Source organism: Brachyistius frenatus, unplaced genomic scaffold (assembly GCF_029030835.1).
Source record: "Brachyistius frenatus isolate BFR_SWC_R1_liver_20210118 unplaced genomic scaffold, ASM2903083v1 Contig_45, whole genome shotgun sequence".
Lineage (NCBI taxonomy): Eukaryota > Metazoa > Chordata > Actinopteri > Embiotocidae > Brachyistius > Brachyistius frenatus.
Genome location: NW_027210644.1, coordinates 2,672,612 through 2,692,841, shown reverse-complemented (window position 1 = coordinate 2,692,841; position 20,230 = coordinate 2,672,612). Strand labels below are relative to the sequence as shown.

Genomic DNA, 20,230 nt, shown 5'->3' with positions numbered 1-20,230 from the left:
GTTTACATGAGCAACACTTTGCCAGGTTACTCCACATATCGAATCATAACCAGAGTACTTGTGCACATGTTAACACACTCAGTGTATCAGTCCAGACAGGCTGGCATTGCTGAAGCGTTACTGACTTGTGTTTTTCAGGGCTCCGTGATTTGGAACAGCCAGATGTCGCCCTGGCAGATGAATGGTAACACAGGGGCTGTAGAAGTGGGAGTTCATGCGTTATATAGGTTACCCCTCTGTGTTCATCGGGGATCCTGAGGCCTGTGTTCTAACAGTGTGACTCTGTTTGGACCGCAGGACCTACTGCAACACAGAGGAGCAGCATGAGCATCGTCACCTGACACAGATTCAAGCCATCAAGCTCTTCATGACGGCCCGCAGACCGCACCTGAAATGTAAGAGACACCTGAGTCAGACCTACAACAGTTAGACTACAAGTATCTGTGGAGAAATCTCAAATCAATTTCTATGTTCTACTTTCTGTAGGTGACAGAGAGCTGATCCAGGAGGTCTTATTTGATGCTGTGGTCACTGCCCCACTGGAGGCCTACTGGACTGGGTTGGCTCTCAACAAGTCAGAGTAAGAACATTTTCCTACCACTTCCTGTTCCTCTTCCCAGTCTGCATTTACAGGTAAAACTAAGTCGCAATTTATTAAACCACGAGATGCTTGTAAATCATGTAATTAATGAGGGTTCCTGCAATCACCTATCAAGTTTGCATTTGTAAATATTGATAAGTTGTCATGCTACATGTAACCTATTGTTAATATCTATGTTTAAGTGTGTATAGAATTAAACATGAATAAAAAATAATAATAGTTTCACTCAACACCATATTTAGCGGACTTTAATATCCTTAATGGATGCTAAAGTGCTATAGTCTTACCATTTGTTAGATGAAAGGTTTAAGCTAAAGGTTTCAGCTGAAACCTGATGGGGACAAAGTAATGCTGGCAGCAGAAGATAAAATTATTGAACAAATATATGACTAACATATGAGGCTAAGACATTTCTACATCAACGTAACCTTCAATATTCTGAATCCTATTATAATGTTTGATTTGTATGTGACCTGGTGCACTTCAATTGACACAGGACATCAAGCTTTAATCAATGGATGTAGGTTTGTACAAATCGTAGGCTAACTGAAAGTACCTGAATACATCTAAATCAGTCAAGCTGTTTCCCTAACCCAGCATACAAACACAGTGCGTAGGTTCAGTGTATAAACGTATTACATAAACTTTGCATAACTGTAGTGGATTGACAGTGCATAGACTCAATACAGAAATCCAGTATAGAACCAATGCATAATGTAATGCATAAACGAGTGTATTGACAACTGTAGGGTTGACACTTAAATTCTTCTTCACTTCTGCATTTGAGCTAACAGAAACAGCAGGTCTTCACTTTCTGTTTGCTTTTGTGTCAGCTCCCCTGTAACACCTGCTTGCATGGGGACACCCGAAAGGGCACAGTGCCATCTTCTGGCTAAAGTGACACAATTGTATACTTGGCTATGCATCGTGTATTCTCTTTTTTAATTGATCTAATGATTATCATTTTGTTATTACCCAATTAATAATTTAGCCTATAGAGCCTCAAACATCATGATAAGCGCACAGGACCAGAAATTATGTCCGACAAATATCACATGAATAAATAAAAAGCAAGCAAGTTTGATAATGTACCTCATAAATGAGTTCTACATCAGATGCGTCAGGAACTTTCGTCTATACACCATTCAGTTTCATGACCTGCAGAGCTTAGTCTCCTCATAGAAGCAACAACCCAGTCTCACTGCATTAATGTATGTGCGAATACAAACATTTAAAAGAGAAACGTACATGCGACATTGTATCAGTCACAAATATTCAGGGTAACTACTCAAAAAAGGTGCACACATTTTACTTTTTTTTTTTTTTTACACCAACAGGAACTCAGACAAAGGAGTGGAGATTGCTTTCCTGGGTACACGTACTGGTCTGTCGAGGACCAACCTGTTTGTACGCGCAGATCAGCTCTCCAATCAGTGAGCGCCCCTACTCAACATTTCTCTAATCATTACTTACAGCTCGAGGCGAGGCCGTGATTGTGCTTGATTAATCTAATCCTTTGCTCTTCACTTCAGTTTCATTCTATGTGCTTCCTCAGAGATTTCCTGACAGCGGAGGACAAGGAGGGGGTGTTTAATGCAGATCACTTTCCTCTCTGGTACAAGAGAGCGGCGGAGCAGGTCCCTGGTACATTTGTCTACTCCATCCCCTTCAGCACAGGTATAAAAAACAAAACCTGTGATCACAGCATTTAATGTTTGCACTGTGAAGTGGAAAATATCATCCGTCAGAGCCTGTACAAAACTATACAGAACATGAGTTTATCTGCATAATTTCTACTGCTTAATTTCTGTATCTTGCATTCATTTTTCATTACGCACTGTACTTTTTAGTTATTCATCTGGTTGCGAGTCATTCAGCATTTTAACTTCCTGTCTATTATGGTCTGTGGTTTTTACTGGTCAGATGTGCAGCACAGCTCAGCTCCCTCACAGCTTTTCTGCAGTTAATGTGACTCACGTTCTGTCTACTATCTGGAGGATGGAGAATTCAGCTTCCCTCTACAGGACATTTACCACCTCACCTCCGTTAATAATGGCTGCATCCACTCAGGCTTTGCCATCATAACCTGAAATGTCCTATCACAGCACCCATTTCAGAAATATTGGAGTCATCTTGCTGTAGAAAAAGCTCTAACTGAACTCCATTACTGTAAAGTAATGAACTGGTACTGCTGTTTCTTTTTGATCCAGCTGACTGAGGCTGCTGAGTAAAGACCGCCATCTAGTGAGCTGAAAATGTAATGACTTTATTCTCTGCTTCTCTCCAGCTTTAGAAAATAAGAGTGTGGTTTTGGCCAGCACGGCAATTCAGCTCCTGGATGACAGAAAGTCTCCAATTGTTGCTGGTAAGGACCTCTAAACCTTCTTTTATATCATTACAGTTTCTCGCTCCATTTCTTGTTAAAAAAATGCTTTTGTTTGGTCATGTGTTCAGCTGTGGGGATCCAAATGAAGCTTGAGTTCTTTCAGAGGAAGTTCTGGACAGCCTGCCGACAGGTAACCACACACCCACTACTGTGACATGAGCTTCCTGACTTTGTGTGAAACTAACATACTCTTGTTTTGTCTTAGTGTACGGCCCTGGATGGGAAATGTAGCATCAGCTGTGATAATGAGGTAAGAACGGTCACGCGAGTCTGACTGCTTCAGTTTTTGAAAGGTTTTGGTTAATGTAATTTTTTTTCCTCCCTCTCACAGGATATTAACTGCTATCTCATTGACAACAATGGCTTCATTCTTGTTACAGAAGAACAATCTCAGGTACTGTGTGCAAGTGTACATCTATGAATAAAACTTTAAAAAACAGAATCGTTTAAACCTTTTAAAACCCTCCTTGCTTCAGTTCTCCAGGTTTTTCATTTTGTCTTGAAAAACACTATTCTTACAAAAGGAAAGATGGAAGAGGAACAGAAAAGAGGACAGAGGAAATAAAAAGTCTGCTTTGTAATTTACACTGCAGGAAATCTCAGAGATTAAGTAATGCTTAGATTTGATACTATAAGAGGTCACATCAGGAGGTCATGCATCATAGAATACATGTAAAATGACAATTGTTTGACTTTTTAGTCAAAGCGTGCTTTGACATAACTTCTCTCTCAGACAGGGCTCTTCTTTGGAGAGGTGGAGGGTGCTGTTATGAACAAACTTCTCCAAATGGGATCCTTCAGAAGGTCTGAGACACAATATAACATCTCTTGAAGCCTGAACTGTTATTATTATTGTTATTCATGTCATATTTGATGTTTATTCCAACCTCTGCTGTGCTGTTTGTGCTGCAGGATCACGCTGTACGACTACCAGGCCCTCTGCAAAGACTATGCTGGGAGCAGCGACAGTGCACGCACTCTATCAGATGTAAGTGTGCAAAAGACAACATAAAGTGGTAGATTTAGATGAGGAGAAATCCTGAGAGATCATTTTGATAATCTGTGATACAATACATTTTCACTTTGACCTCATTTAAAATCATCAGCATTGACCACAGTACCTAGCTTAGAGCTTGTGGTTAACAATGTTTGCACACTGGTGACAGATCAGTGTATAGTTTTAGAAAATGAATTGTGACCTTTAAACAACTAAAAATAATTTAATAATAAATGCTTTTCTCTCTTTCAGCCTTTTACTGTGGTTAAGTGGCTCCTGACTGAACTTGTCATGTAAGAATTTAAAGGTCCAGTGTGTAGGATTTAGAGGGCTCTATTGGCAGAAATGGAATATAATATTAATAGTTATGTTTTCATCGGTGTATAATTAACTGAAACTACTAATCATAGTGTTTTCATTTCCTTACGATGAGCTTTTTTATATCTATATAAAAAGTGGGGTCTTTTCCATGGAGCCATGTTCCTACAGTAGTCCTGAAGGAACAAAATAAACACTGGCTCTTAAAAGGACCTTTTAAGTAATTTCACAGCCGCCATACATGTTCTAACATGCTTAGAAGGGGAAGATGAGGGGTGTTCAGTTGGTTGCCATCTACAATCTTACCAGTAGATGTCACTAAATGCTACACATTGCTTCTTTAAAAACTACAAACAGTCTATCTGTGTTTAACATTAATCATTCTGTTTTCATTACTGTCACCACAAACACTGGTCTGTATTTGATGTTTGTGTTTTTTTTCTCAGATTTCTTCTAGAATTTAACTTGTACAGCTGGTGGAATATCGATCTTTCAGTGAAAGGTAACTATTGTTCATGATCATGATCGTGTGTGTTTGTATGTGTGAAAAGGAGAAGTGAATGTGTGAAAGTACTAGGGTGAGAAATGAAAACTTCTGTTCATCTGGGTTTTATCAAGCATCTGTGGTTCAGCTTAAACTTTTCTCTGTCTCACGTTCAGCTCAGAGGTCTCGAGGTAAAACCATGATGGTACCATGTGATACAGAGTATCCAGCCTTTGTGTCAGAACGCACCATAAAGGAAACAACAGGCAACATTGACTGTGATGGTTGTGTCAGGTACTGATTTAGGCCAATGTAAACAGTTAATAAGTAAATCAAATAATCACCCTCTGTATGTATATTTAAATAAGTTAAACAGTAGCTATTGAGTCTACCACTATTTATTTTATAACATTTGAATTATCTGTCTTTGTTTGGGTTACAGGTCTTTCGTCATACAGCAGATTCCCAGCAGCAATCTCTTCATGGTGGTTGTGGACCATAAATGTGACTGCAGCAGTGCTCCTCCAGTAACCATGCATCCCATCGAGATCATGTATATCCTTTCTGGATGAAACACAAATGTGTGATGGATGTAAAACTTTTTTTTCATTTTAAATTTTGACCTGTTTACTTATAAAACTATATGTTTTGGGTGTAGGGTTAAGTTTTTACATTGGGTGAAGTGAGTCGAGATGTATGTTAGTGAGGCTCTTTCTTAGCAACATGTTCACTTCCTTGACGCCTTTGAACACAATGAGTCACTAAAATGTGACAGACTGAAGTTTCAGAAGGACAGAAAGAAGCCTGAATCATGTCATCCTTTCCACCCTGAGGTATGAGAGCCTGTTGTCTGCATACAGTGTGTGTTTCTGTCTACATGTACACAGTGAAACTGATAGTGGAGTACAGGAACAAACAGTCCAGGTTTTGTGCTAGTTTATATCTTGGTGATGAAAAAACTCCATTAAGTTACTTCTCTCTACCAAGAAATACAACGTAGTCTGACACATCAAATAACAGCACCTTGTCATTTTTACTCTCTAGATGTTGTAAGTATAACATATAATGTGTTGATTAGTCAGCTTTAGAGTTGCTGATAGGTGCTTTATTTACCCTTGCACAGAAATAGGTTTGTTGTTTTACACTTTCCAATTTTTATACTGATGTAAACGATGTAGCAGTTTAAGAATTAATAAGTCAGTCCAACATGTGCTTGGTTTTCTTCGTAACTTTAAAAATGATAATGAAGGCTACAAAAATAAGACCCAGCATGTAATAAACTGCATTTATACTTTAACAGGAACATATAACTATATTCAGAACTGTCACAGCCACACTCAACAATATGTCCAAATGTCAGGCTCATGGACTGTAATATGTATCACAATGGGATATTTCTTCCACAGGAAAATGCCATGGAGTGTGGTTCAGCAACACGCCTGTATGGTCCTCTAACAGCAGCTCTGCTGCCTCTGATTGCAGCGACTATCAGCAGGTGACCATCAGTAGAAAAACTGGTCATCAGTAAGGACTAACTCAACAAGAAGATGCTTACAAACACATATAGAACATGGCCAAATAGAAATGAATTTGCTCATACCTCCACAACAGGCAGCACTCTACTAAGACAAAATCTTTATCAGTAGCACTGAGACTCATCCATTAATGCAGAAACCACAAAAGAAAATGAGAATAATATGAGTGCCTGTTGGCTTTGCTCAGAGCATTGCAGATTACGCCACTGACAAATTGTCATAATGTTCTGAATGTTTGCTTAATTGATTGATGGGAAAAAAAATTAAGTCTACGGTGAAAACCCAATATCTAAGAGTACAGGTCTTTCTCATCAAAGTCTATAACGAGTCCTTTGTGCAAAGGATGATAGTAAGATATTAAATGTTTGTTTCTTTGTTGTGTGGGGAAATTTTTTTTAAGTTAATGTCTGCAGAATGTAAAATGCACTTTTGTGAAAAGAATGCAGTGATTTCTATGTATAGCAATTGCTAAAAAGAATTGACTGTGCCATAGTTCTGTATCTTTAAATCATTTAAGTTGATTTTGTTACTAAATTCTTTTTGGTGTCAGCAAAGGATTATGTAAAATACCCGAGACAAGGCAACATTTTAACTTTATTCGACCAGTTTCTTGTTTTAAAGCATTAGACATTTGAGACAAAGCTAAAGATGCATGATGAAGATTCAGCAGTGTGTTCAAGGAATGTTATATTGATGTATTCAGCCATAATTTGTCACGGTGACCACATACTCTTAACCACATGTTTAGGAAAGCTAATGAATAAATACAAAGAAATATTTTCCTTCATTTATACCTTGTGCTATTTTCTCAAGTGTGTGGGGATGTGGTGATGCTAGTTTGTGCTAGTTTGTGTGTGAATGTATATAAAGTAGCATGGGGTTGCAAATGCATATGCGTTTACGTATGCATAGTCAGTGCGTAGTCCTAGAGGACAAAATAAATCACATTACAAAAAATATTTTCAACATCAAACAGAAAAAAAATTGCAAATAGGAGAAGAGCTGAAGTATGGAACACCAGCTATGCTTTTAAAAATGTATCATGCTATAAAAACTTTGGTGAAACTTTTTGGTTTAATGATATAATTTGGATAAGCAGGAGGGACGCTCTGCCTGCTGTTACATTGTGGGAGCATTAAGGTTAGGATTGTGTTATGTCTCAGTTACTCCCCCTACTTGTCTCTAATCAATCCAAACAGCCAGTCACAGCTGCATAGTCGTAGAACGTGTCACTCCAGCTGATCCAATCTAGAACGGACCTTTCTTTAGGCTGTCTGCTTTTCTCCTCTTTACAGTATGAAAAAAGTTTGTGTTTCAATGTTCCTCCACTTTGTTGTATATCACCACCCTCATGGCTGATGCAGCTGGCTCATCAGGGATGGTGGAATACAATTTGTACTGGGTAGGCTGGAAAAGAAATAACACCACTGCATCATCCATTAACATATATGGCAAATAGATTTAATGGGTTTAATGTCCTCATGTCAGACTTACTTCATTGTTTTGAGGCTCCTGTCTGTTTGGTTCAACAGCACCTGCAATTGAGAAGGAAAGTCCCACTGAGATGATTATTTTCAATAAAGTCGGCACAGTTAAAGTTCTCTTTATAAAATTATATATTTTTCAAAGTTAAATAAAAGAATTCAGTCATGTTGATCACATTTAAGATTTCAGGACAGAGGACCTCCTCTGCAGGAGGGACAGAAGTGATCACAATTATATGTGTGCATATGTATAACCAGTCAAGAAACCTCAGGATGTGGACTGTATGTACTGCATCTTCAATAGCTATCAATCTCATATTTTATCTAAAAGAAAAATACTTGTCTAAAAAGTAATTCTAATTAATCTATGATCACACTGAGCTGCTCATGTTCAAAAAAAGAAAATGTCAAGCAATGGAAGATTTTAAGTGCAGAGCTTGTTTCTCACGCGGGTGGTCTACTTTTAATTTTAGATGCAGGTCTATTGAACTATTGAAACTGTGGTTTCGGTAGCAGTGCGTTGTGTAAGCTGTTATTAAACTGAAAAAACTGAACTGGCATCCAATATTTCCCACAAGCTACAACTGCATCTCGTCACACTCTGAGTAAAGGTAAATTGTTTTTGTGCATAAATCCTTAAACCATAAATATCAAGATGCAATGATTGTAATAATGCAACCTGAGGTGCTTAGAGACATTTTTGAAATCAGTGTTAAACTGATAAAAAAAAAAATCATTTTTCTGTAAACTTTTAAAAGTTTAGTTTAAAAGGAAGGATATAAATAGATAAACAAAATAAATTCAGGTTGTTGTTTATTTTAGGAAAACAGATCAAGATAGTTCTCACCAGTTCTTCGTTGATTCCTCACAAGCGTGAATCCCAGAAAGATGACACCCATAGCTACTCCACAACCAGCCAAAACCACCACCACTTTCCATATCCGTGTATCTGCTTTTGAACAACAGAGGCCAAACACATGTTTCTTAGATGGATGATATTTGCAGTGTGCAAGTGTTTTATCTCCAGTACCACCAATACAACTGTACATCACATTAATAATAGGGGAAATGAAATTGCTTTCCTCTTGGTACAAAGTTACTGTCTGAATTTAGTTGTGAACACATGAAAAAGACTGAAAAGGAGCAATGCTCATTCAACATGAGAATACAAAGTGTTGGCAGTCAGGCATACAGTCATTTTACTGTAAATGACATGACTGACGTCAGATTAAAATGGGAACTCATCCTCTGTGATGTTGGTCACAATTTCTGCGACATCACAGTGTGACATAATACCACATTTGTCAAATTTAAAACCAACTTAAAATAATTGTGTTGTTCATCATAGGATTTGATATTGTAATATGTAATATAAATAAGTAAATGGGTTATATCACATGTTCAGGCATCTCAAAACAATCAAACCAATAAATACTAGGATACTTGCATCACCTCTGCCAGTGGGTGACATTTCACTTGGAAAGAAGGTTGTCACATACGTTGTTCTTTCTTCTTTTTGGTTTGTGCCTAAAACAAATTCAAACCTGAATATCATATTATGAAATTGATCTTGTTCTGATACTGTATCAAGACATAATAATATCAATAGATGAAAGTAACAGTCGCTCACGCTGAATGGTGATGGAGGACAGGTTACTGTATGGAGATGGATGTTTGACAATGTAATAACAGTTCACTTTAACCTCAGCAGGTGAGCTGAGATTTGCAATCGCCAACAGCTCAGTTCCTGTCAGTGTGTTCTGACAGGGGAACTCTCTCACAGTTCCTCCACTTAAAGTGTAGAAATGACACTGAGACACAGAAACAGATGGCGGAGTCTGACAGTTCAGTGTGACGGAGTCTGTTTCTGTGACCACTGGTGGATTCACTGTGAGTTCAGGAGGAAGAGGAGCTGAAAATGAAGCATTTGAAAATGTATTTGAACACATTCTAAAGATAAATTGAATAGCATTATGCAGCCCCGCGGTGGGATTCATCAACAATAATAAAAATAAATGTATTTTTATGATAAAATCTGGCACTCTTACACACTTAAAATTAACTTAAAATTCAGTACATTTATTTGTGCTGATTTTGTATCAAGATATAATAACATTAGTAAATGTGAGTAAAGTCACTTACTTTGTACAGTGATGGAAAATATGTCACTGTATGGAGACCATAACTCTTCAGGCTGCTGTGCTCTGTATAAACAGTTAATTTTAATCTCAGCAGGCGATCTGCGATTTGCCATTTCCAGCAGTTCAGTTCCTGTCAGTGTGTTCTGACAGGAGACGTCTCTCTCAGTTCCTCCACTTAGAGTGTACAAATGACACTTAGACACAGAAACAGATGGTGGTGCCTCACAGCTCAATGTGACTGACTCTGTCTCTGTGATCACCGACCTACTAACTGTCAGTTTCGGTGGAAGAAGGGCTGAAAAGTTAGAGATTAACACGTGTATTTAATATGTATAATTGCTATACAGGTGATCATGAAAACGAATATTAGGCTCAGGGACCAACCTTTTACTTCGATCTCGAAAAAAGAATCTGTTGGAGAAGCAACAGTTTAAATTGAAGATTGAATTGGAGTTAAGAATTGAAATTGATGCAATAATAACTAATCAATGATTAAAACTAAGGTGGTATTCTGTCAATCTAATGTAAAAGTGTGTCAATCTATCCTGCAGATAATAATACATGTGTTCCTAAGTTTTCCTAATTAGGTGTGTAAGGGACACCATTCATGAGGAAAAGATCAGAGGTTTAACTTACAGATGAGGATGACAAACAGCAGCAGTCCAGTCATGATGAAGCTCAATACTGTGGCTTTGAAGAAATCCTCCAAAGACTAAACCTATCTGACGTTGACATTCACACGTTATTTACATGTTATACTCTTATTCTCAGGAAAACCACAGAAAGCAATGATACTAGACAAGCGAAAAAGCACATGTGGTCGAGTTGTGTAAGGCTTAGAGTATGTTTTATATTTAGATGTAATTTATTTCAAATCTTAACCTGTTATCTAAAAATAACGGGTTGCTGTTTTATTTTTTTGTCATTTTCAGTTTTTGTTATATTTTTCCCACATTGGCTTGTTTATCTAAATATGGCAGAGCTGATGATGTAGAGAACAGATAATCCAAACATGAACATTTTTTGTTGAGCTAATCAGAGACAAAAGATGCCAGATATATTTTATGACACACAGGCCCCCCACCCCTCCAACATAAGACCAACACATCCAAACTGAAAGCAGCCGTGTTGTTCCTAGTCATTTTGGATCTGTTTGCAGTCATTTTGCATCCCTGTATAGTTATTCTGAGTTGATTTGGAACATGTTTCTCCAGAATTATTCCGCACTGGTGTTTATCATTGTTTGTATTTCAGTAAATCCAAAGCCATTTAGTGTTGCATCCAAATATGTCCTACTTTGGCACCACCTGGTAGTATTATCAAGAATGATATCACAGATATTAATGCACACAAAAAAGAAAACAGGTAATTCCCTCTTCAGCACACACAAAAAAAACTCTGGCATTAATTTCAAGCCATAGTTTCTGGCCATTTAACACTCAGCATCTACTTTACTTTTTACTTTCTATGCTGTAGAAAAAGACATTGCAGCCTTCAGCAGTCATGACTGTTTTTAATTTCAAGATTATCTGTAACAGGTATGTACAATATGTAAAATTTAAAAAATGAAAGGAAGTAAGTTGTGGTTGTTACGAGCCACTCATGTTAGAAAACACATTTTGGAGAAAACACAGTTGTTACCTGGATAACACTCTGACGACATTTGTTCCAGCCTAGGGAAAGTGAAATGTTTACAGAAGTCCCAGTGAGGGTGTCCAAGTGAATGAAGGTGCATACAAAACACAGGAGTTTGACACCAGAGACCAGGGTTTGTGTGCTGCATCCCATATAATGTTTGGTGAGGCTGCTAAATGACTAAATCAAGATTCGCCAAAGGGAAAGTCTCCAGTTTCATGATGAAAGTCAGAGTTGACTTTAAATACATCCACAATCCAACATTAACTTTGTTTGAGTTGACTGAACATAAACCATAAACACATTGATCATGCTTGTGTTGCCAGGAGTGGATGGTGTATGGAAAAGTAGTGATCTCCTTATGAGAAACTTCAATTGGTACTAAAACAGTCTGCAGCTTTCAACCTTCCATTGTAAAATTTAAATACAGATGTAATCCATGTGGCATTCCTTAAAAAATAATAAAAGTATATCTTGATAATTAAAGTGTTTCAGTTCCAGCCTTGTACATATGATTGGAATTCATAATAGTTATTTATGCTCATGTGCTTTTTCTGATGTATTAAAATGTTGTGTTACACTGTGTCTGTATCGTGCTGTACGTAAAGTCCTTCTGGTCGGATGCAGCTGGCTCCTCAGGGATGGTAGAGTACACATGGTATATGTCAGGCTAGAGAAGAAAAAGGCAGTAAAAGCTCTTAAAATCTGAAGCATCTACTATATATAGCAAACATATTTAATACTGACACTTACATTTACATCCTCATTTTGAGGCCCCCGTCTATTTAGTTGCTTAAACCCTGCAAGTAAGAGAGATCCAGACATTAAGATGAGGAGTTTTCATCAAGTTTGTTATCACTTTGTTTGTTCATATAAAATAAAAATCACAGCTCTTTTTTGACACTAAGTCATGTGTTGATACACTAAAATAATGTTTTGTATTGTCGTTTTTGTTTTTGAGTCATTTTTAAGGTGAGAAAGCTGACAGCGTCAGTCTTAACTGTGATTTTTGTCTGGAAACCCATTTGAAGGTTTGTCCAGCCACCCTGGATGGTTGACCAATCAGAGACCAGTGTGGGTGGCTAAATGCGATAGTGTTGAAGTAATTCCAACAATGGCAGTGCCAGTAGAGTTTGTGGTCCATGATGATTGGTCAACAGCTGCTTCAATAGTTTCAAAACAAACCCGAGGTCCACGCTCATTAGGATGCTATGACGAGAAATAATCCTCAATGGAGCGTGACCAGACTCATATGTTCATCCAGGGAATTTGGGCCAGGTAATACCAAGCTAAGGAACCGCAACAACATCATTTAATGCTTTGCTTACTAAATGACATGAACGCTAATTAAATTAAGGGTACTTGTCATACTAAAGCAGATGTCCTCTATTATTTTCAAAATAGGCCTACGTAAATCTGGAAACTTGTTTGACAAGAGCTTTATTCTTCCTGTTAGATTGAAGAGAAAACAACAGCTCACCAGCAGGACAGTCACCACCAGTGTACATTTCAGCATTACCTGCAGGTAACTTGTTCGAGAAGAGGAGAGAATGAGTTCATGAGAGGAATTTATCAATGACTTTTAAAACATGAATTCACTCTGGAGAGCTTTGCAAAGTATAGATACTTGATTATTTTAGATTACCAATTGTCCACGATCAACCATGCACACAAAGTCACCTACAACAGAAGGCAAAACGCAGCTCAATGTACAAGAAAATGAGTGTAACAGTACTGAATACAGTATGTATGAATAACACTGTGATGTTAATGTGTACTTTACCCATAACATTGGCCTGTGATCTATATGGAAATGAAGAAATAAAATCAATATACAGTGTTTCCTTGTTATTGAAACTGCAGAACATACATTTCATTCCCTAAAAACCTTTTATAAAGTTACGTGATTACTCCCTTGAAAATCTGGATTAGCTCAACAATCAAACAATGCACTGCACCAGAAATTCTGCTCAGGCTTGAACAGGAGAACAAACATCACTGAACAGCTCCCTCAAGTAAAAAGGCTGTATCAAAAAGAGTGACACACTGAGTCACAGAACTTTTGCTAAAAAGGATTAAAAAACAAAACAATTTCTTACCTGTTGTGAAAACGTTTTCCTAAAAAAAAAAATGCAAAAAATAAAAAGTATTTAAAAGCCAACCAGTAACCACTGAGCTCAGCAAGCCTGAATGATCCTTTAAGGGTTGTCATGTTGTCACCTTAAGCGGCTATAACTTCTATAAACTGTGCTCAGAGGATGTTTTTGATGTGTTTGCATTTACAAACCAACAAAATATTCTCGATGCTACTGTCGAAATAATTTCCATCATTTGATTATACATTATATTATAACTATCATAATTATAAAAAAGTATGTTAAAAGATTGTGTTTGAAACTATATGTGTTGACGGTTGACACAGCAATGCAAAAATACTCCAATATTACCTTTAGTCCTGCAATAAAAATCCTACTGAAGTAGGAGTATATAAGTATAGCAGCAAAATGTAGTTAAACTAATAATGTAAAAGTACTGGTTTGGTTCCTCCCGCAGCATGTTACTGGTATAGCTGCTTAAGGTGGAGTGCGTTTTAACTACTTTACATACAGTTTTATACACAGGGACAGCAGATAAATCTGAGGGTTCATCAGATGATAACAGGGAGAGGAAAAAAAGAAAAAACTGAGTTCTGATACAAAAATCTGTTTTCAGTTTTTGGATGTGAGATACTGGATCATTTTAACATTTGTCTAAATGATATCATATGAAAGGTTTAGAAAGGAAAAATCACTACTTGGTAGTAAGACATCAGAAGACAAACAGATTTGTTTCATTTGTTGTGTTGGATTTTAAAAGCCTGTTATATCATCAATTGTGTAAAATTGTTATCGTCACTGAAGTGTAGTGAAGTAAAACTATTGAGGAGAATCAAATAGGAAGATTAAAGTGAAATTCTGAAAATATATTTTAGTACAACACTTGAGTATATGTATTTAGTTCGTCTCTACCACTGCTTGGTGCGTTGGATGAAAATTATGAAATACTGATTTCAATCATGAGAGCATATCGATCTTGTTTTGATGAGAACGATTATAATTAAATTCTTAACGCCACTAGTGTACACGCACATAAAAAAAAATCCCTTTCAAACTGTATGGGTCACATGCATCATTACAGTCCTTACCACTTCTTCTTTTGGCACAGACAAGTGCAACTCCCAGTACAATGATACCCACAGTTGCTCCACAAGCAGGCGCGGCAACAAGCAACTTCCACTTCGACAGTTCTGTTTTGGAAAAACCAACACCACAAATGAGTGTCAGTTTCACTTCCCACAGAGTGAAAACAAAAGAGAATTTGTTACACATACATGATCTCTACCATCTACAAGCTACATTTACTACAACCTAATTTACTTTGTAAAGGAGGTTGTAATAAATGTAATAGATTATTGTACTAGTTAAGGACATGTTAGATATTTTAATTTTCCAAAGTAGGTTAATTGATTGTATTAACATACAAATACAACACGACGAGTGCTGTCACAGGGACATCTAACATGTAATCCTCCATTTCTGAGATAACCGGGGTACTGGCTGATGTGAACATTTTGCCGAGGATGTCAAATGGCCTACAGATAGCAAAACTGGGCACTAAATGATAAATTTAGTTTAGTAGCCAACTATTTACAATATGTGGTGTGTGTATAAAGACATTTTACTAACGTGAAGTTGGGTTCCGTGTGGTCACAGGAAGCAAAGCAGAGGTCGAACTACCTGTAGACACTTGTTTTAAAATGTTTTGATATATCAGTGTGACTCATCAGGAAAGTAAGTAATTGTGTCACCTGATGCTGATTTCACCGATGTATAGGAAGTAGTGAGTGAACTGACAGTGGTAACTAACTGTGGTGTCCTGACATCAAGACCAGGTGGTTTTAAAGAATAATGTTTCAAAAATAACAAACACAGTGATTGATAAACCATAATGTCATAGATTTTAGTTTCAGTGAATGTCCTACATGTGGTCTCACATGGACTTGGCGTCGTCTGGGTCATGGTGGACTCGAGTTCAAAAATTTTGACGTTAAAAGACGACGATTTGAGTCTGTCAGTTGTACTTTGTATATGACCAGAAATAAGTAAATATTTAGGATACATCAGTTATTTGTGTCCTCTCTTACACAGTTATTTCACAAAGAACTGAATTCAGATGAGGTGCAGCAGTAATTAGTCCCATCCAACAATTCCAGAGTCACCACATTTTGCTTTTAAGATTTAGCTTAGTCATTCAGCATTAATATCAGATTACAAGAATAAATAGAAAATGACAAACACAGTAATTGAAAAGCAATAATGTAATGGGTCGTTGTTTAAATGCATGACCTAGCTATGGTCTCACTGGAAGTTGGCATTATCTGGGTCATGGTCGTTATTCTTTCATCAGGACCTGATTTCAGAGAATTTTCAGCAGTAATTAGTCCTTTCCTACAATACCATAGTCACCACATTTTACACAAAATTCAGCTTTGTCATTCAGCATTAACATTTTCTGTGTCATCTGAGGTCAATGTGTAATGTGTAATACAAAGTGTAGTTAAATCTATCAATACTCAGAACAGCAAGGACCTGGACATAAAGCTAGTTCATCAAATTATCAAACTGTCAAACGTACGTCACCTCTTGGTATAGATGAGGTTTTAATGGGAACAGTTTGTTAAAACAGTTTTTCTTTCCTTTCCTTTTCTTTGGGGGGGGGGGGGAGGTTCAGCACCTAAGAATAAAGAGCATGGCAGTGTAGTTACTTACTTTGGATGCTGATGTGGATTGCTTTACTTTGTGGTGATCGATATTGTCCTTTGTTCTTTGAAGTGTGATAACATGTTACTTCAACCTCAGCAGGTGAACTCTGATGTGTCATCGACAGAAGCTCAGTTCCTGTCATTGTGTGCAGACAAGAGACTTCTTTGGCAGTTTTTGGGCTTATGAAGTACAAAAAACATTCAGCGACAGGAACCGATGAAAGAGTCTGACAGTTCAGTGTGACCAAGTCTGTCTCTGTGATCACTGGTGGATTCACGCTCAGTTCAGGAGGAGGGGCTGAAAAAGAAAACATATGTTGGAAAAAGTAAATGGACGATATATTCAGCACCTAAGAATAAAGAGCATGGCAGTGTAGTCACTTACTTTGGATGCTGATGTGGATTACTTTACTTTGTGGTGATCGATATTGTCCTTTGTTCTTTGAAGTGTGATAACATGCTACTTCAACCTCAGCAGGTGAACTCTGATGTGTCATCGACAGAAGCTCAGTTCCTGTCATTGTGTGCAGACAAGAGACTTCTTTGGCAGTTTTTGGGCTTATGAAGTACAAAAAACATTCAGCAACAGGAACCGATGAAGGAGTCTGACAGTTCAGTGTGACCGAGTCTGTCTCTGTGATCACTGGTGGATTCACGCTCAGTTCAGGAGGAGGGGCTGAAAATGAAAACATATGTTGGAAAAAGTAAATGGACGATATATTCAGCACCTAAGAATAAAGAGCATGGCAGTGTAGTCACTTACTTTGGATGCTGATGTGGATTACTTTACTTTGTGGTGATCGATATTGTCCTTTGTTCTTTAAAGTGTAATAACATGTTACTTCAACCTCAGCAGGTGAACTCTGATGTGTCATCGACAGAAGCTCAGTTCCTGTCATTGTGTGCAGACAAGAGACTTCTTTGGCAGTTTTTGGACTTATGAAGTACAAAAAACATTCAGCAACAGAAACCGATGAAGTAGTCTGACAGGTCAGTGTGACCGAGTCTGTATCTGTGATCACTGGTGGATTCACGCTCAGTTCAGGAGGGGCTGAAAATGAAAACATATGTTGGAAAAAGTAAATGGACGATATATTCAGCACCTAAGAATAAAGAGCATGGCAGTGTAGTCACTTACTTTGGATGCTGATGTGGATTACTTTACTCAGTGGTGATCGATATTGTCCTTTGTTCTTTAAAGTGTGATAACATGTTACTTCAACCTCAGCAGGTGAACTCTGATGTGTCATCGACAGAAGCTCAGTTCCTGTCATTGTGTGCAGACAAGAGACTTCTTTGGCAGTTTTTGGACTTATGAAGTACAAAAAACATTCAGCGACAGGAACCGATGAAGTAGTCTGACAGTTCAGTGTGACCGAGTCTGTCTCTGTGATCACTGGTGGATTCACGCTCAGTTCAGGAGGAGGGGCTGAAAATGAAAACATATGTTGGAGAAAGTAAATGGATGATATATTCTTCAAAGTAGAAAATTCTGTGATGCTATTTCTTTTTAAAATGAATAAGTCTGATGCACACTGAACATTTTCTTCACACCTCACCCTCATGTTAAGAGCAGCTTTGTTGTTTGTACCGATATTGTAGTTAGATATCCTTACATTACTTCACAGCAGTAATATTTACTCACAGTGTATGGTGATGGAGGACATGTTACTCTCTGGAGATTGATGCGATAAAAGGTAAAAACATGTCACTTCAACACTAGCAGGTGAGCTTTGACGCATCAACGACAGCAGTTCATTTCCTGTCAGTGTCTTTAGACAAGAGAAGAGTTTGGCACGTTTTTCTCTTAAAATGCGAAAGTAGCAGCCAGTCACAGACACAGAAGATGGAATCTGACAGTTTAATGTGACTGAATCTGTCTCTGTGATCACTGGTGGATTCACTCTCAGTTGAGGTGGAAGAAGGTCTGAAACAGTAAGTAAGTATTTGGTGAAATAACTATATTTGCATCCATTTAAAGCATTTTCTGATGATATATTTATAATTAGTTACTCACTGTTTACGGTGATGGTGGATGTATCACTGTCTGCTGACATAGAATTAATAGCTCCAATCTGTACAGTGTAAAAACATCTCACTTTGACTTCAGCAGGTAAAGTGACATGTGCCATCTTCAGCAGCTCAGTGCCTGTTAGTGTCAGCACACAGGGGACATCTTTGGATGCCTTCTGATTTGCAATGTAGAAATCACACTGCGACACAATAACAGATGGCGGAGTCTGACAGGTCAGTGTGACTGAGTCTGTCTCTGTGATCATCGGTGGACTCACGGTTACTTTAGGTTGAGAAAGGTCTGAAATTACAGGTAAATGTTACATTAGAGATTTAGTAGCTTAATCTGTCAAATAATATTCATGATTAGCAAATATTAATTAGAATATACTGTACAAAAATAGTCAAATTATAGCTACTGACCATACAGTGAAAACAAGAATAAACTGGGACTGACCTTGTAGGTTGATCTCCTGAAAGGAATCTGTTGGACAGTTAGTAAGTTAGAATTGAAACTCAAACTGGTCCTACCAGCCTGATCAAAAAGTGTAATAATAATAATGATTATATAAACTATATAATAAAATATTAACTAAATAGCCTATATTAAGTAATAGACAACAACAACAATGAAAGAACCTGATAAGAGGTTTAACTCACAGAAGAGGATGATGAGCAGCAGGTGTCTCGCCATGATGAAGCTGAATAATGTGAATGTACAGAACACAGTAGTCTATCGGACTTTGACCTAAACCTTCATTTAGTGTCATTGTGTTCTCAGGAAAACCACAAGATCAGAAGTGAGTCATACAAACTGGCCACAGAAACAAACACTTTACATAGACTTCCTTTAACTTTTAGCACATATGCCACAGTGCACGTTAACTAGTTTAAAATAAGTTGTTCATCATTTCTGTTGCTCTCTTGTTGTTTTTCACAGAGTAGCTTATTTACAAAAATAAAAAAAAAGAAAGGAGAGGTGATACATTGCAGTATGCACACCATGCACCCCATGCCCTGGGTTACAATGATTATTTGCATGCTAACATCTGCAAGAGCTGACAGATATCCTCTGGGGTGTATACGCACTCCACCAGGGGGATAGCTGCTTTTCTGCACATTTTAAAGGTGTTTGGTTATAGGGTGTCTGCTCTGCTGCGGCCTCACCACATAGCTCCGTTGAGTCAATTGCCTAAATGTGACAGGTCAAGATGTAACTCAGTCTGTACTCTGTGAAGGTGGTGTGACTGTCACCATGATTGCTGCTGGTGGAGAGCTGGAGGTATACAGTCTATGCTGCACCAAGTCTATAAAAAGGTTACGCATACAGTAACAAATGTTCCCTGAGAGAAGGAAATTAGGTTCAAATCCAGTCAACCTCACATCATCTTTTGGTGAGAATTGCACTTAAGATGGAGATTCAGAGATTTCTGTCTTTCATAGCCCTCAAGAAAAATATTTCTTTCCCTCCCTGTGACAGTCTCATTGGCTTCGACACATGTTTGAGAGAGAGGTTGGTCCCATGAGCATGAAGTGCCCATGATAATGTCCGAAAACGTATTGTCACACTTCTTCAGGGAACTGGAGTTATATAACCTCCATATATATAGTAAAAGGTGTGGTCAAAGTGTGTAAGTTAAATTATGATGCATAGTTTAAGAAAACATTTGATTGAAAAATATCCAATTACAAAAAGTGGTAATAAACTTTTTTTTTATCATGTCAATTAGAAAAAAAATACAGATATTAAATGAACTTGCAACTTAGAACACAGTTTGTAGGAAACGTATCTTCTTTACATGCAGTGAAAACATTTTTCCAGACAAGGAAGTGGG

At 37.6% G+C, this 20,230-nt stretch overlaps 3 protein-coding genes across 9 annotated transcripts in view; 1 reads left to right on the top strand and 2 right to left on the bottom strand.

Moving 5' to 3' along the window:
- Nucleotides 1-7,108, top strand: part of LOC138623666 (voltage-dependent calcium channel subunit alpha-2/delta-3-like) — a 32,554-nt gene extending 25,446 nt beyond the window's left edge. Inside the window, exons 23-39 of the mRNA XM_069703333.1 lie at nucleotides 139-184; nucleotides 298-395; nucleotides 487-580; nucleotides 1,939-2,034; nucleotides 2,157-2,278; nucleotides 2,889-2,966; nucleotides 3,056-3,117; nucleotides 3,193-3,237; nucleotides 3,319-3,381; nucleotides 3,721-3,791; nucleotides 3,900-3,975; nucleotides 4,237-4,277; nucleotides 4,749-4,804; nucleotides 4,963-5,080; nucleotides 5,229-5,341; nucleotides 5,537-5,619; nucleotides 6,193-7,108. Coding sequence (XP_069559434.1) covers nucleotides 139-184; nucleotides 298-395; nucleotides 487-580; nucleotides 1,939-2,034; nucleotides 2,157-2,278; nucleotides 2,889-2,966; nucleotides 3,056-3,117; nucleotides 3,193-3,237; nucleotides 3,319-3,381; nucleotides 3,721-3,791; nucleotides 3,900-3,975; nucleotides 4,237-4,277; nucleotides 4,749-4,804; nucleotides 4,963-5,080; nucleotides 5,229-5,341; nucleotides 5,537-5,619; nucleotides 6,193-6,285 — 1,355 coding nt within the window. The 3' untranslated portion in view covers nucleotides 6,286-7,108. The remainder of the gene's footprint in view (nucleotides 1-138; nucleotides 185-297; nucleotides 396-486; nucleotides 581-1,938; nucleotides 2,035-2,156; nucleotides 2,279-2,888; nucleotides 2,967-3,055; nucleotides 3,118-3,192; nucleotides 3,238-3,318; nucleotides 3,382-3,720; nucleotides 3,792-3,899; nucleotides 3,976-4,236; nucleotides 4,278-4,748; nucleotides 4,805-4,962; nucleotides 5,081-5,228; nucleotides 5,342-5,536; nucleotides 5,620-6,192) is intronic.
- Nucleotides 6,898-10,686, bottom strand: LOC138623663 (uncharacterized). Of its 3 annotated transcripts, none has more exons than XM_069703319.1 (8): nucleotides 10,583-10,686; nucleotides 10,331-10,357; nucleotides 9,948-10,241; nucleotides 9,436-9,717; nucleotides 9,258-9,332; nucleotides 8,653-8,757; nucleotides 7,816-7,856; nucleotides 6,898-7,728 (listed from the first exon to the last, which is right to left on the bottom strand). In XM_069703319.1, the coding sequence occupies exons 1-8, from the start codon at nucleotides 10,614-10,616 to the stop codon at nucleotides 7,636-7,638; spliced, it is 951 nt and encodes a 316-aa protein (XP_069559420.1). In that variant the 5' UTR covers nucleotides 10,617-10,686; the 3' UTR covers nucleotides 6,898-7,635. The 3 variants fall into 3 exon arrangements, with proteins under 3 accessions (XP_069559420.1, XP_069559421.1, XP_069559422.1); XM_069703320.1 differs by having other exon boundaries at nucleotides 8,653-8,754; XM_069703321.1 differs by lacking the exon at nucleotides 8,653-8,757.
- A 753-nt stretch (nucleotides 10,687-11,439) lies between these two features.
- On the bottom strand, nucleotides 11,440-19,654 carry LOC138623661 (uncharacterized). 5 transcript variants are annotated; one of them, XM_069703314.1, is made up of 14 exons: nucleotides 19,056-19,654; nucleotides 18,853-18,879; nucleotides 18,400-18,696; nucleotides 18,028-18,309; nucleotides 17,521-17,811; nucleotides 15,967-16,030; nucleotides 15,307-15,353; nucleotides 14,766-14,867; nucleotides 13,681-13,699; nucleotides 13,365-13,384; nucleotides 13,227-13,261; nucleotides 13,062-13,110; nucleotides 12,335-12,381; nucleotides 11,440-12,251 (listed from the first exon to the last, which is right to left on the bottom strand). In XM_069703314.1, the coding sequence occupies exons 1-14, from the start codon at nucleotides 19,087-19,089 to the stop codon at nucleotides 12,144-12,146; spliced, it is 1,422 nt and encodes a 473-aa protein (XP_069559415.1). In that variant the 5' UTR covers nucleotides 19,090-19,654; the 3' UTR covers nucleotides 11,440-12,143. The 5 variants fall into 5 exon arrangements, with proteins under 5 accessions (XP_069559415.1, XP_069559419.1, XP_069559416.1 ...); XM_069703318.1 differs by lacking the exons at nucleotides 18,028-18,309; nucleotides 18,400-18,696; XM_069703315.1 differs by lacking the exons at nucleotides 17,521-17,811; nucleotides 18,028-18,309; nucleotides 18,400-18,696; nucleotides 18,853-18,879; nucleotides 19,056-19,654 and adding exons at nucleotides 16,390-16,680; nucleotides 16,768-17,058; nucleotides 17,146-17,390.
- Between the last annotated feature and the right edge of the window lie 576 nt (nucleotides 19,655-20,230).

Excerpts from the sequence above, each read along its gene's own strand:
- LOC138623663 (XM_069703319.1), bottom strand. The coding sequence starts at position 10,616 with ATGACTGGACTGCTGCTGTTTGTCATCCTCATCT. Across the intron at positions 10,358-10,582 it reads GCTGTTTGTCATCCTCATCT|ATTCTTTTTTCGAGATCGAA; the intron begins GTAAGTTAAACC and ends CTTCTCCAACAG. Across the intron at positions 9,333-9,435 it reads GTCCTCCATCACCATTCAGC|GCACAAACCAAAAAGAAGAA; the intron begins GTGAGCGACTGT and ends AATTTGTTTTAG.
- LOC138623661 (XM_069703314.1), bottom strand. The coding sequence starts at position 19,089 with ATGGCGAGACACCTGCTGCTCATCATCCTCTTCT. Across the intron at positions 18,880-19,055 it reads GCTGCTCATCATCCTCTTCT|ATTCCTTTCAGGAGATCAAC; the intron begins GTGAGTTAAACC and ends ACTGTCCAACAG. Across the intron at positions 17,812-18,027 it reads GTCCTCCATCACCATACACT|CCCCTCCTCCTGAACTGAGC; the intron begins GTGAGTAAATAT and ends TTTCATTTTCAG.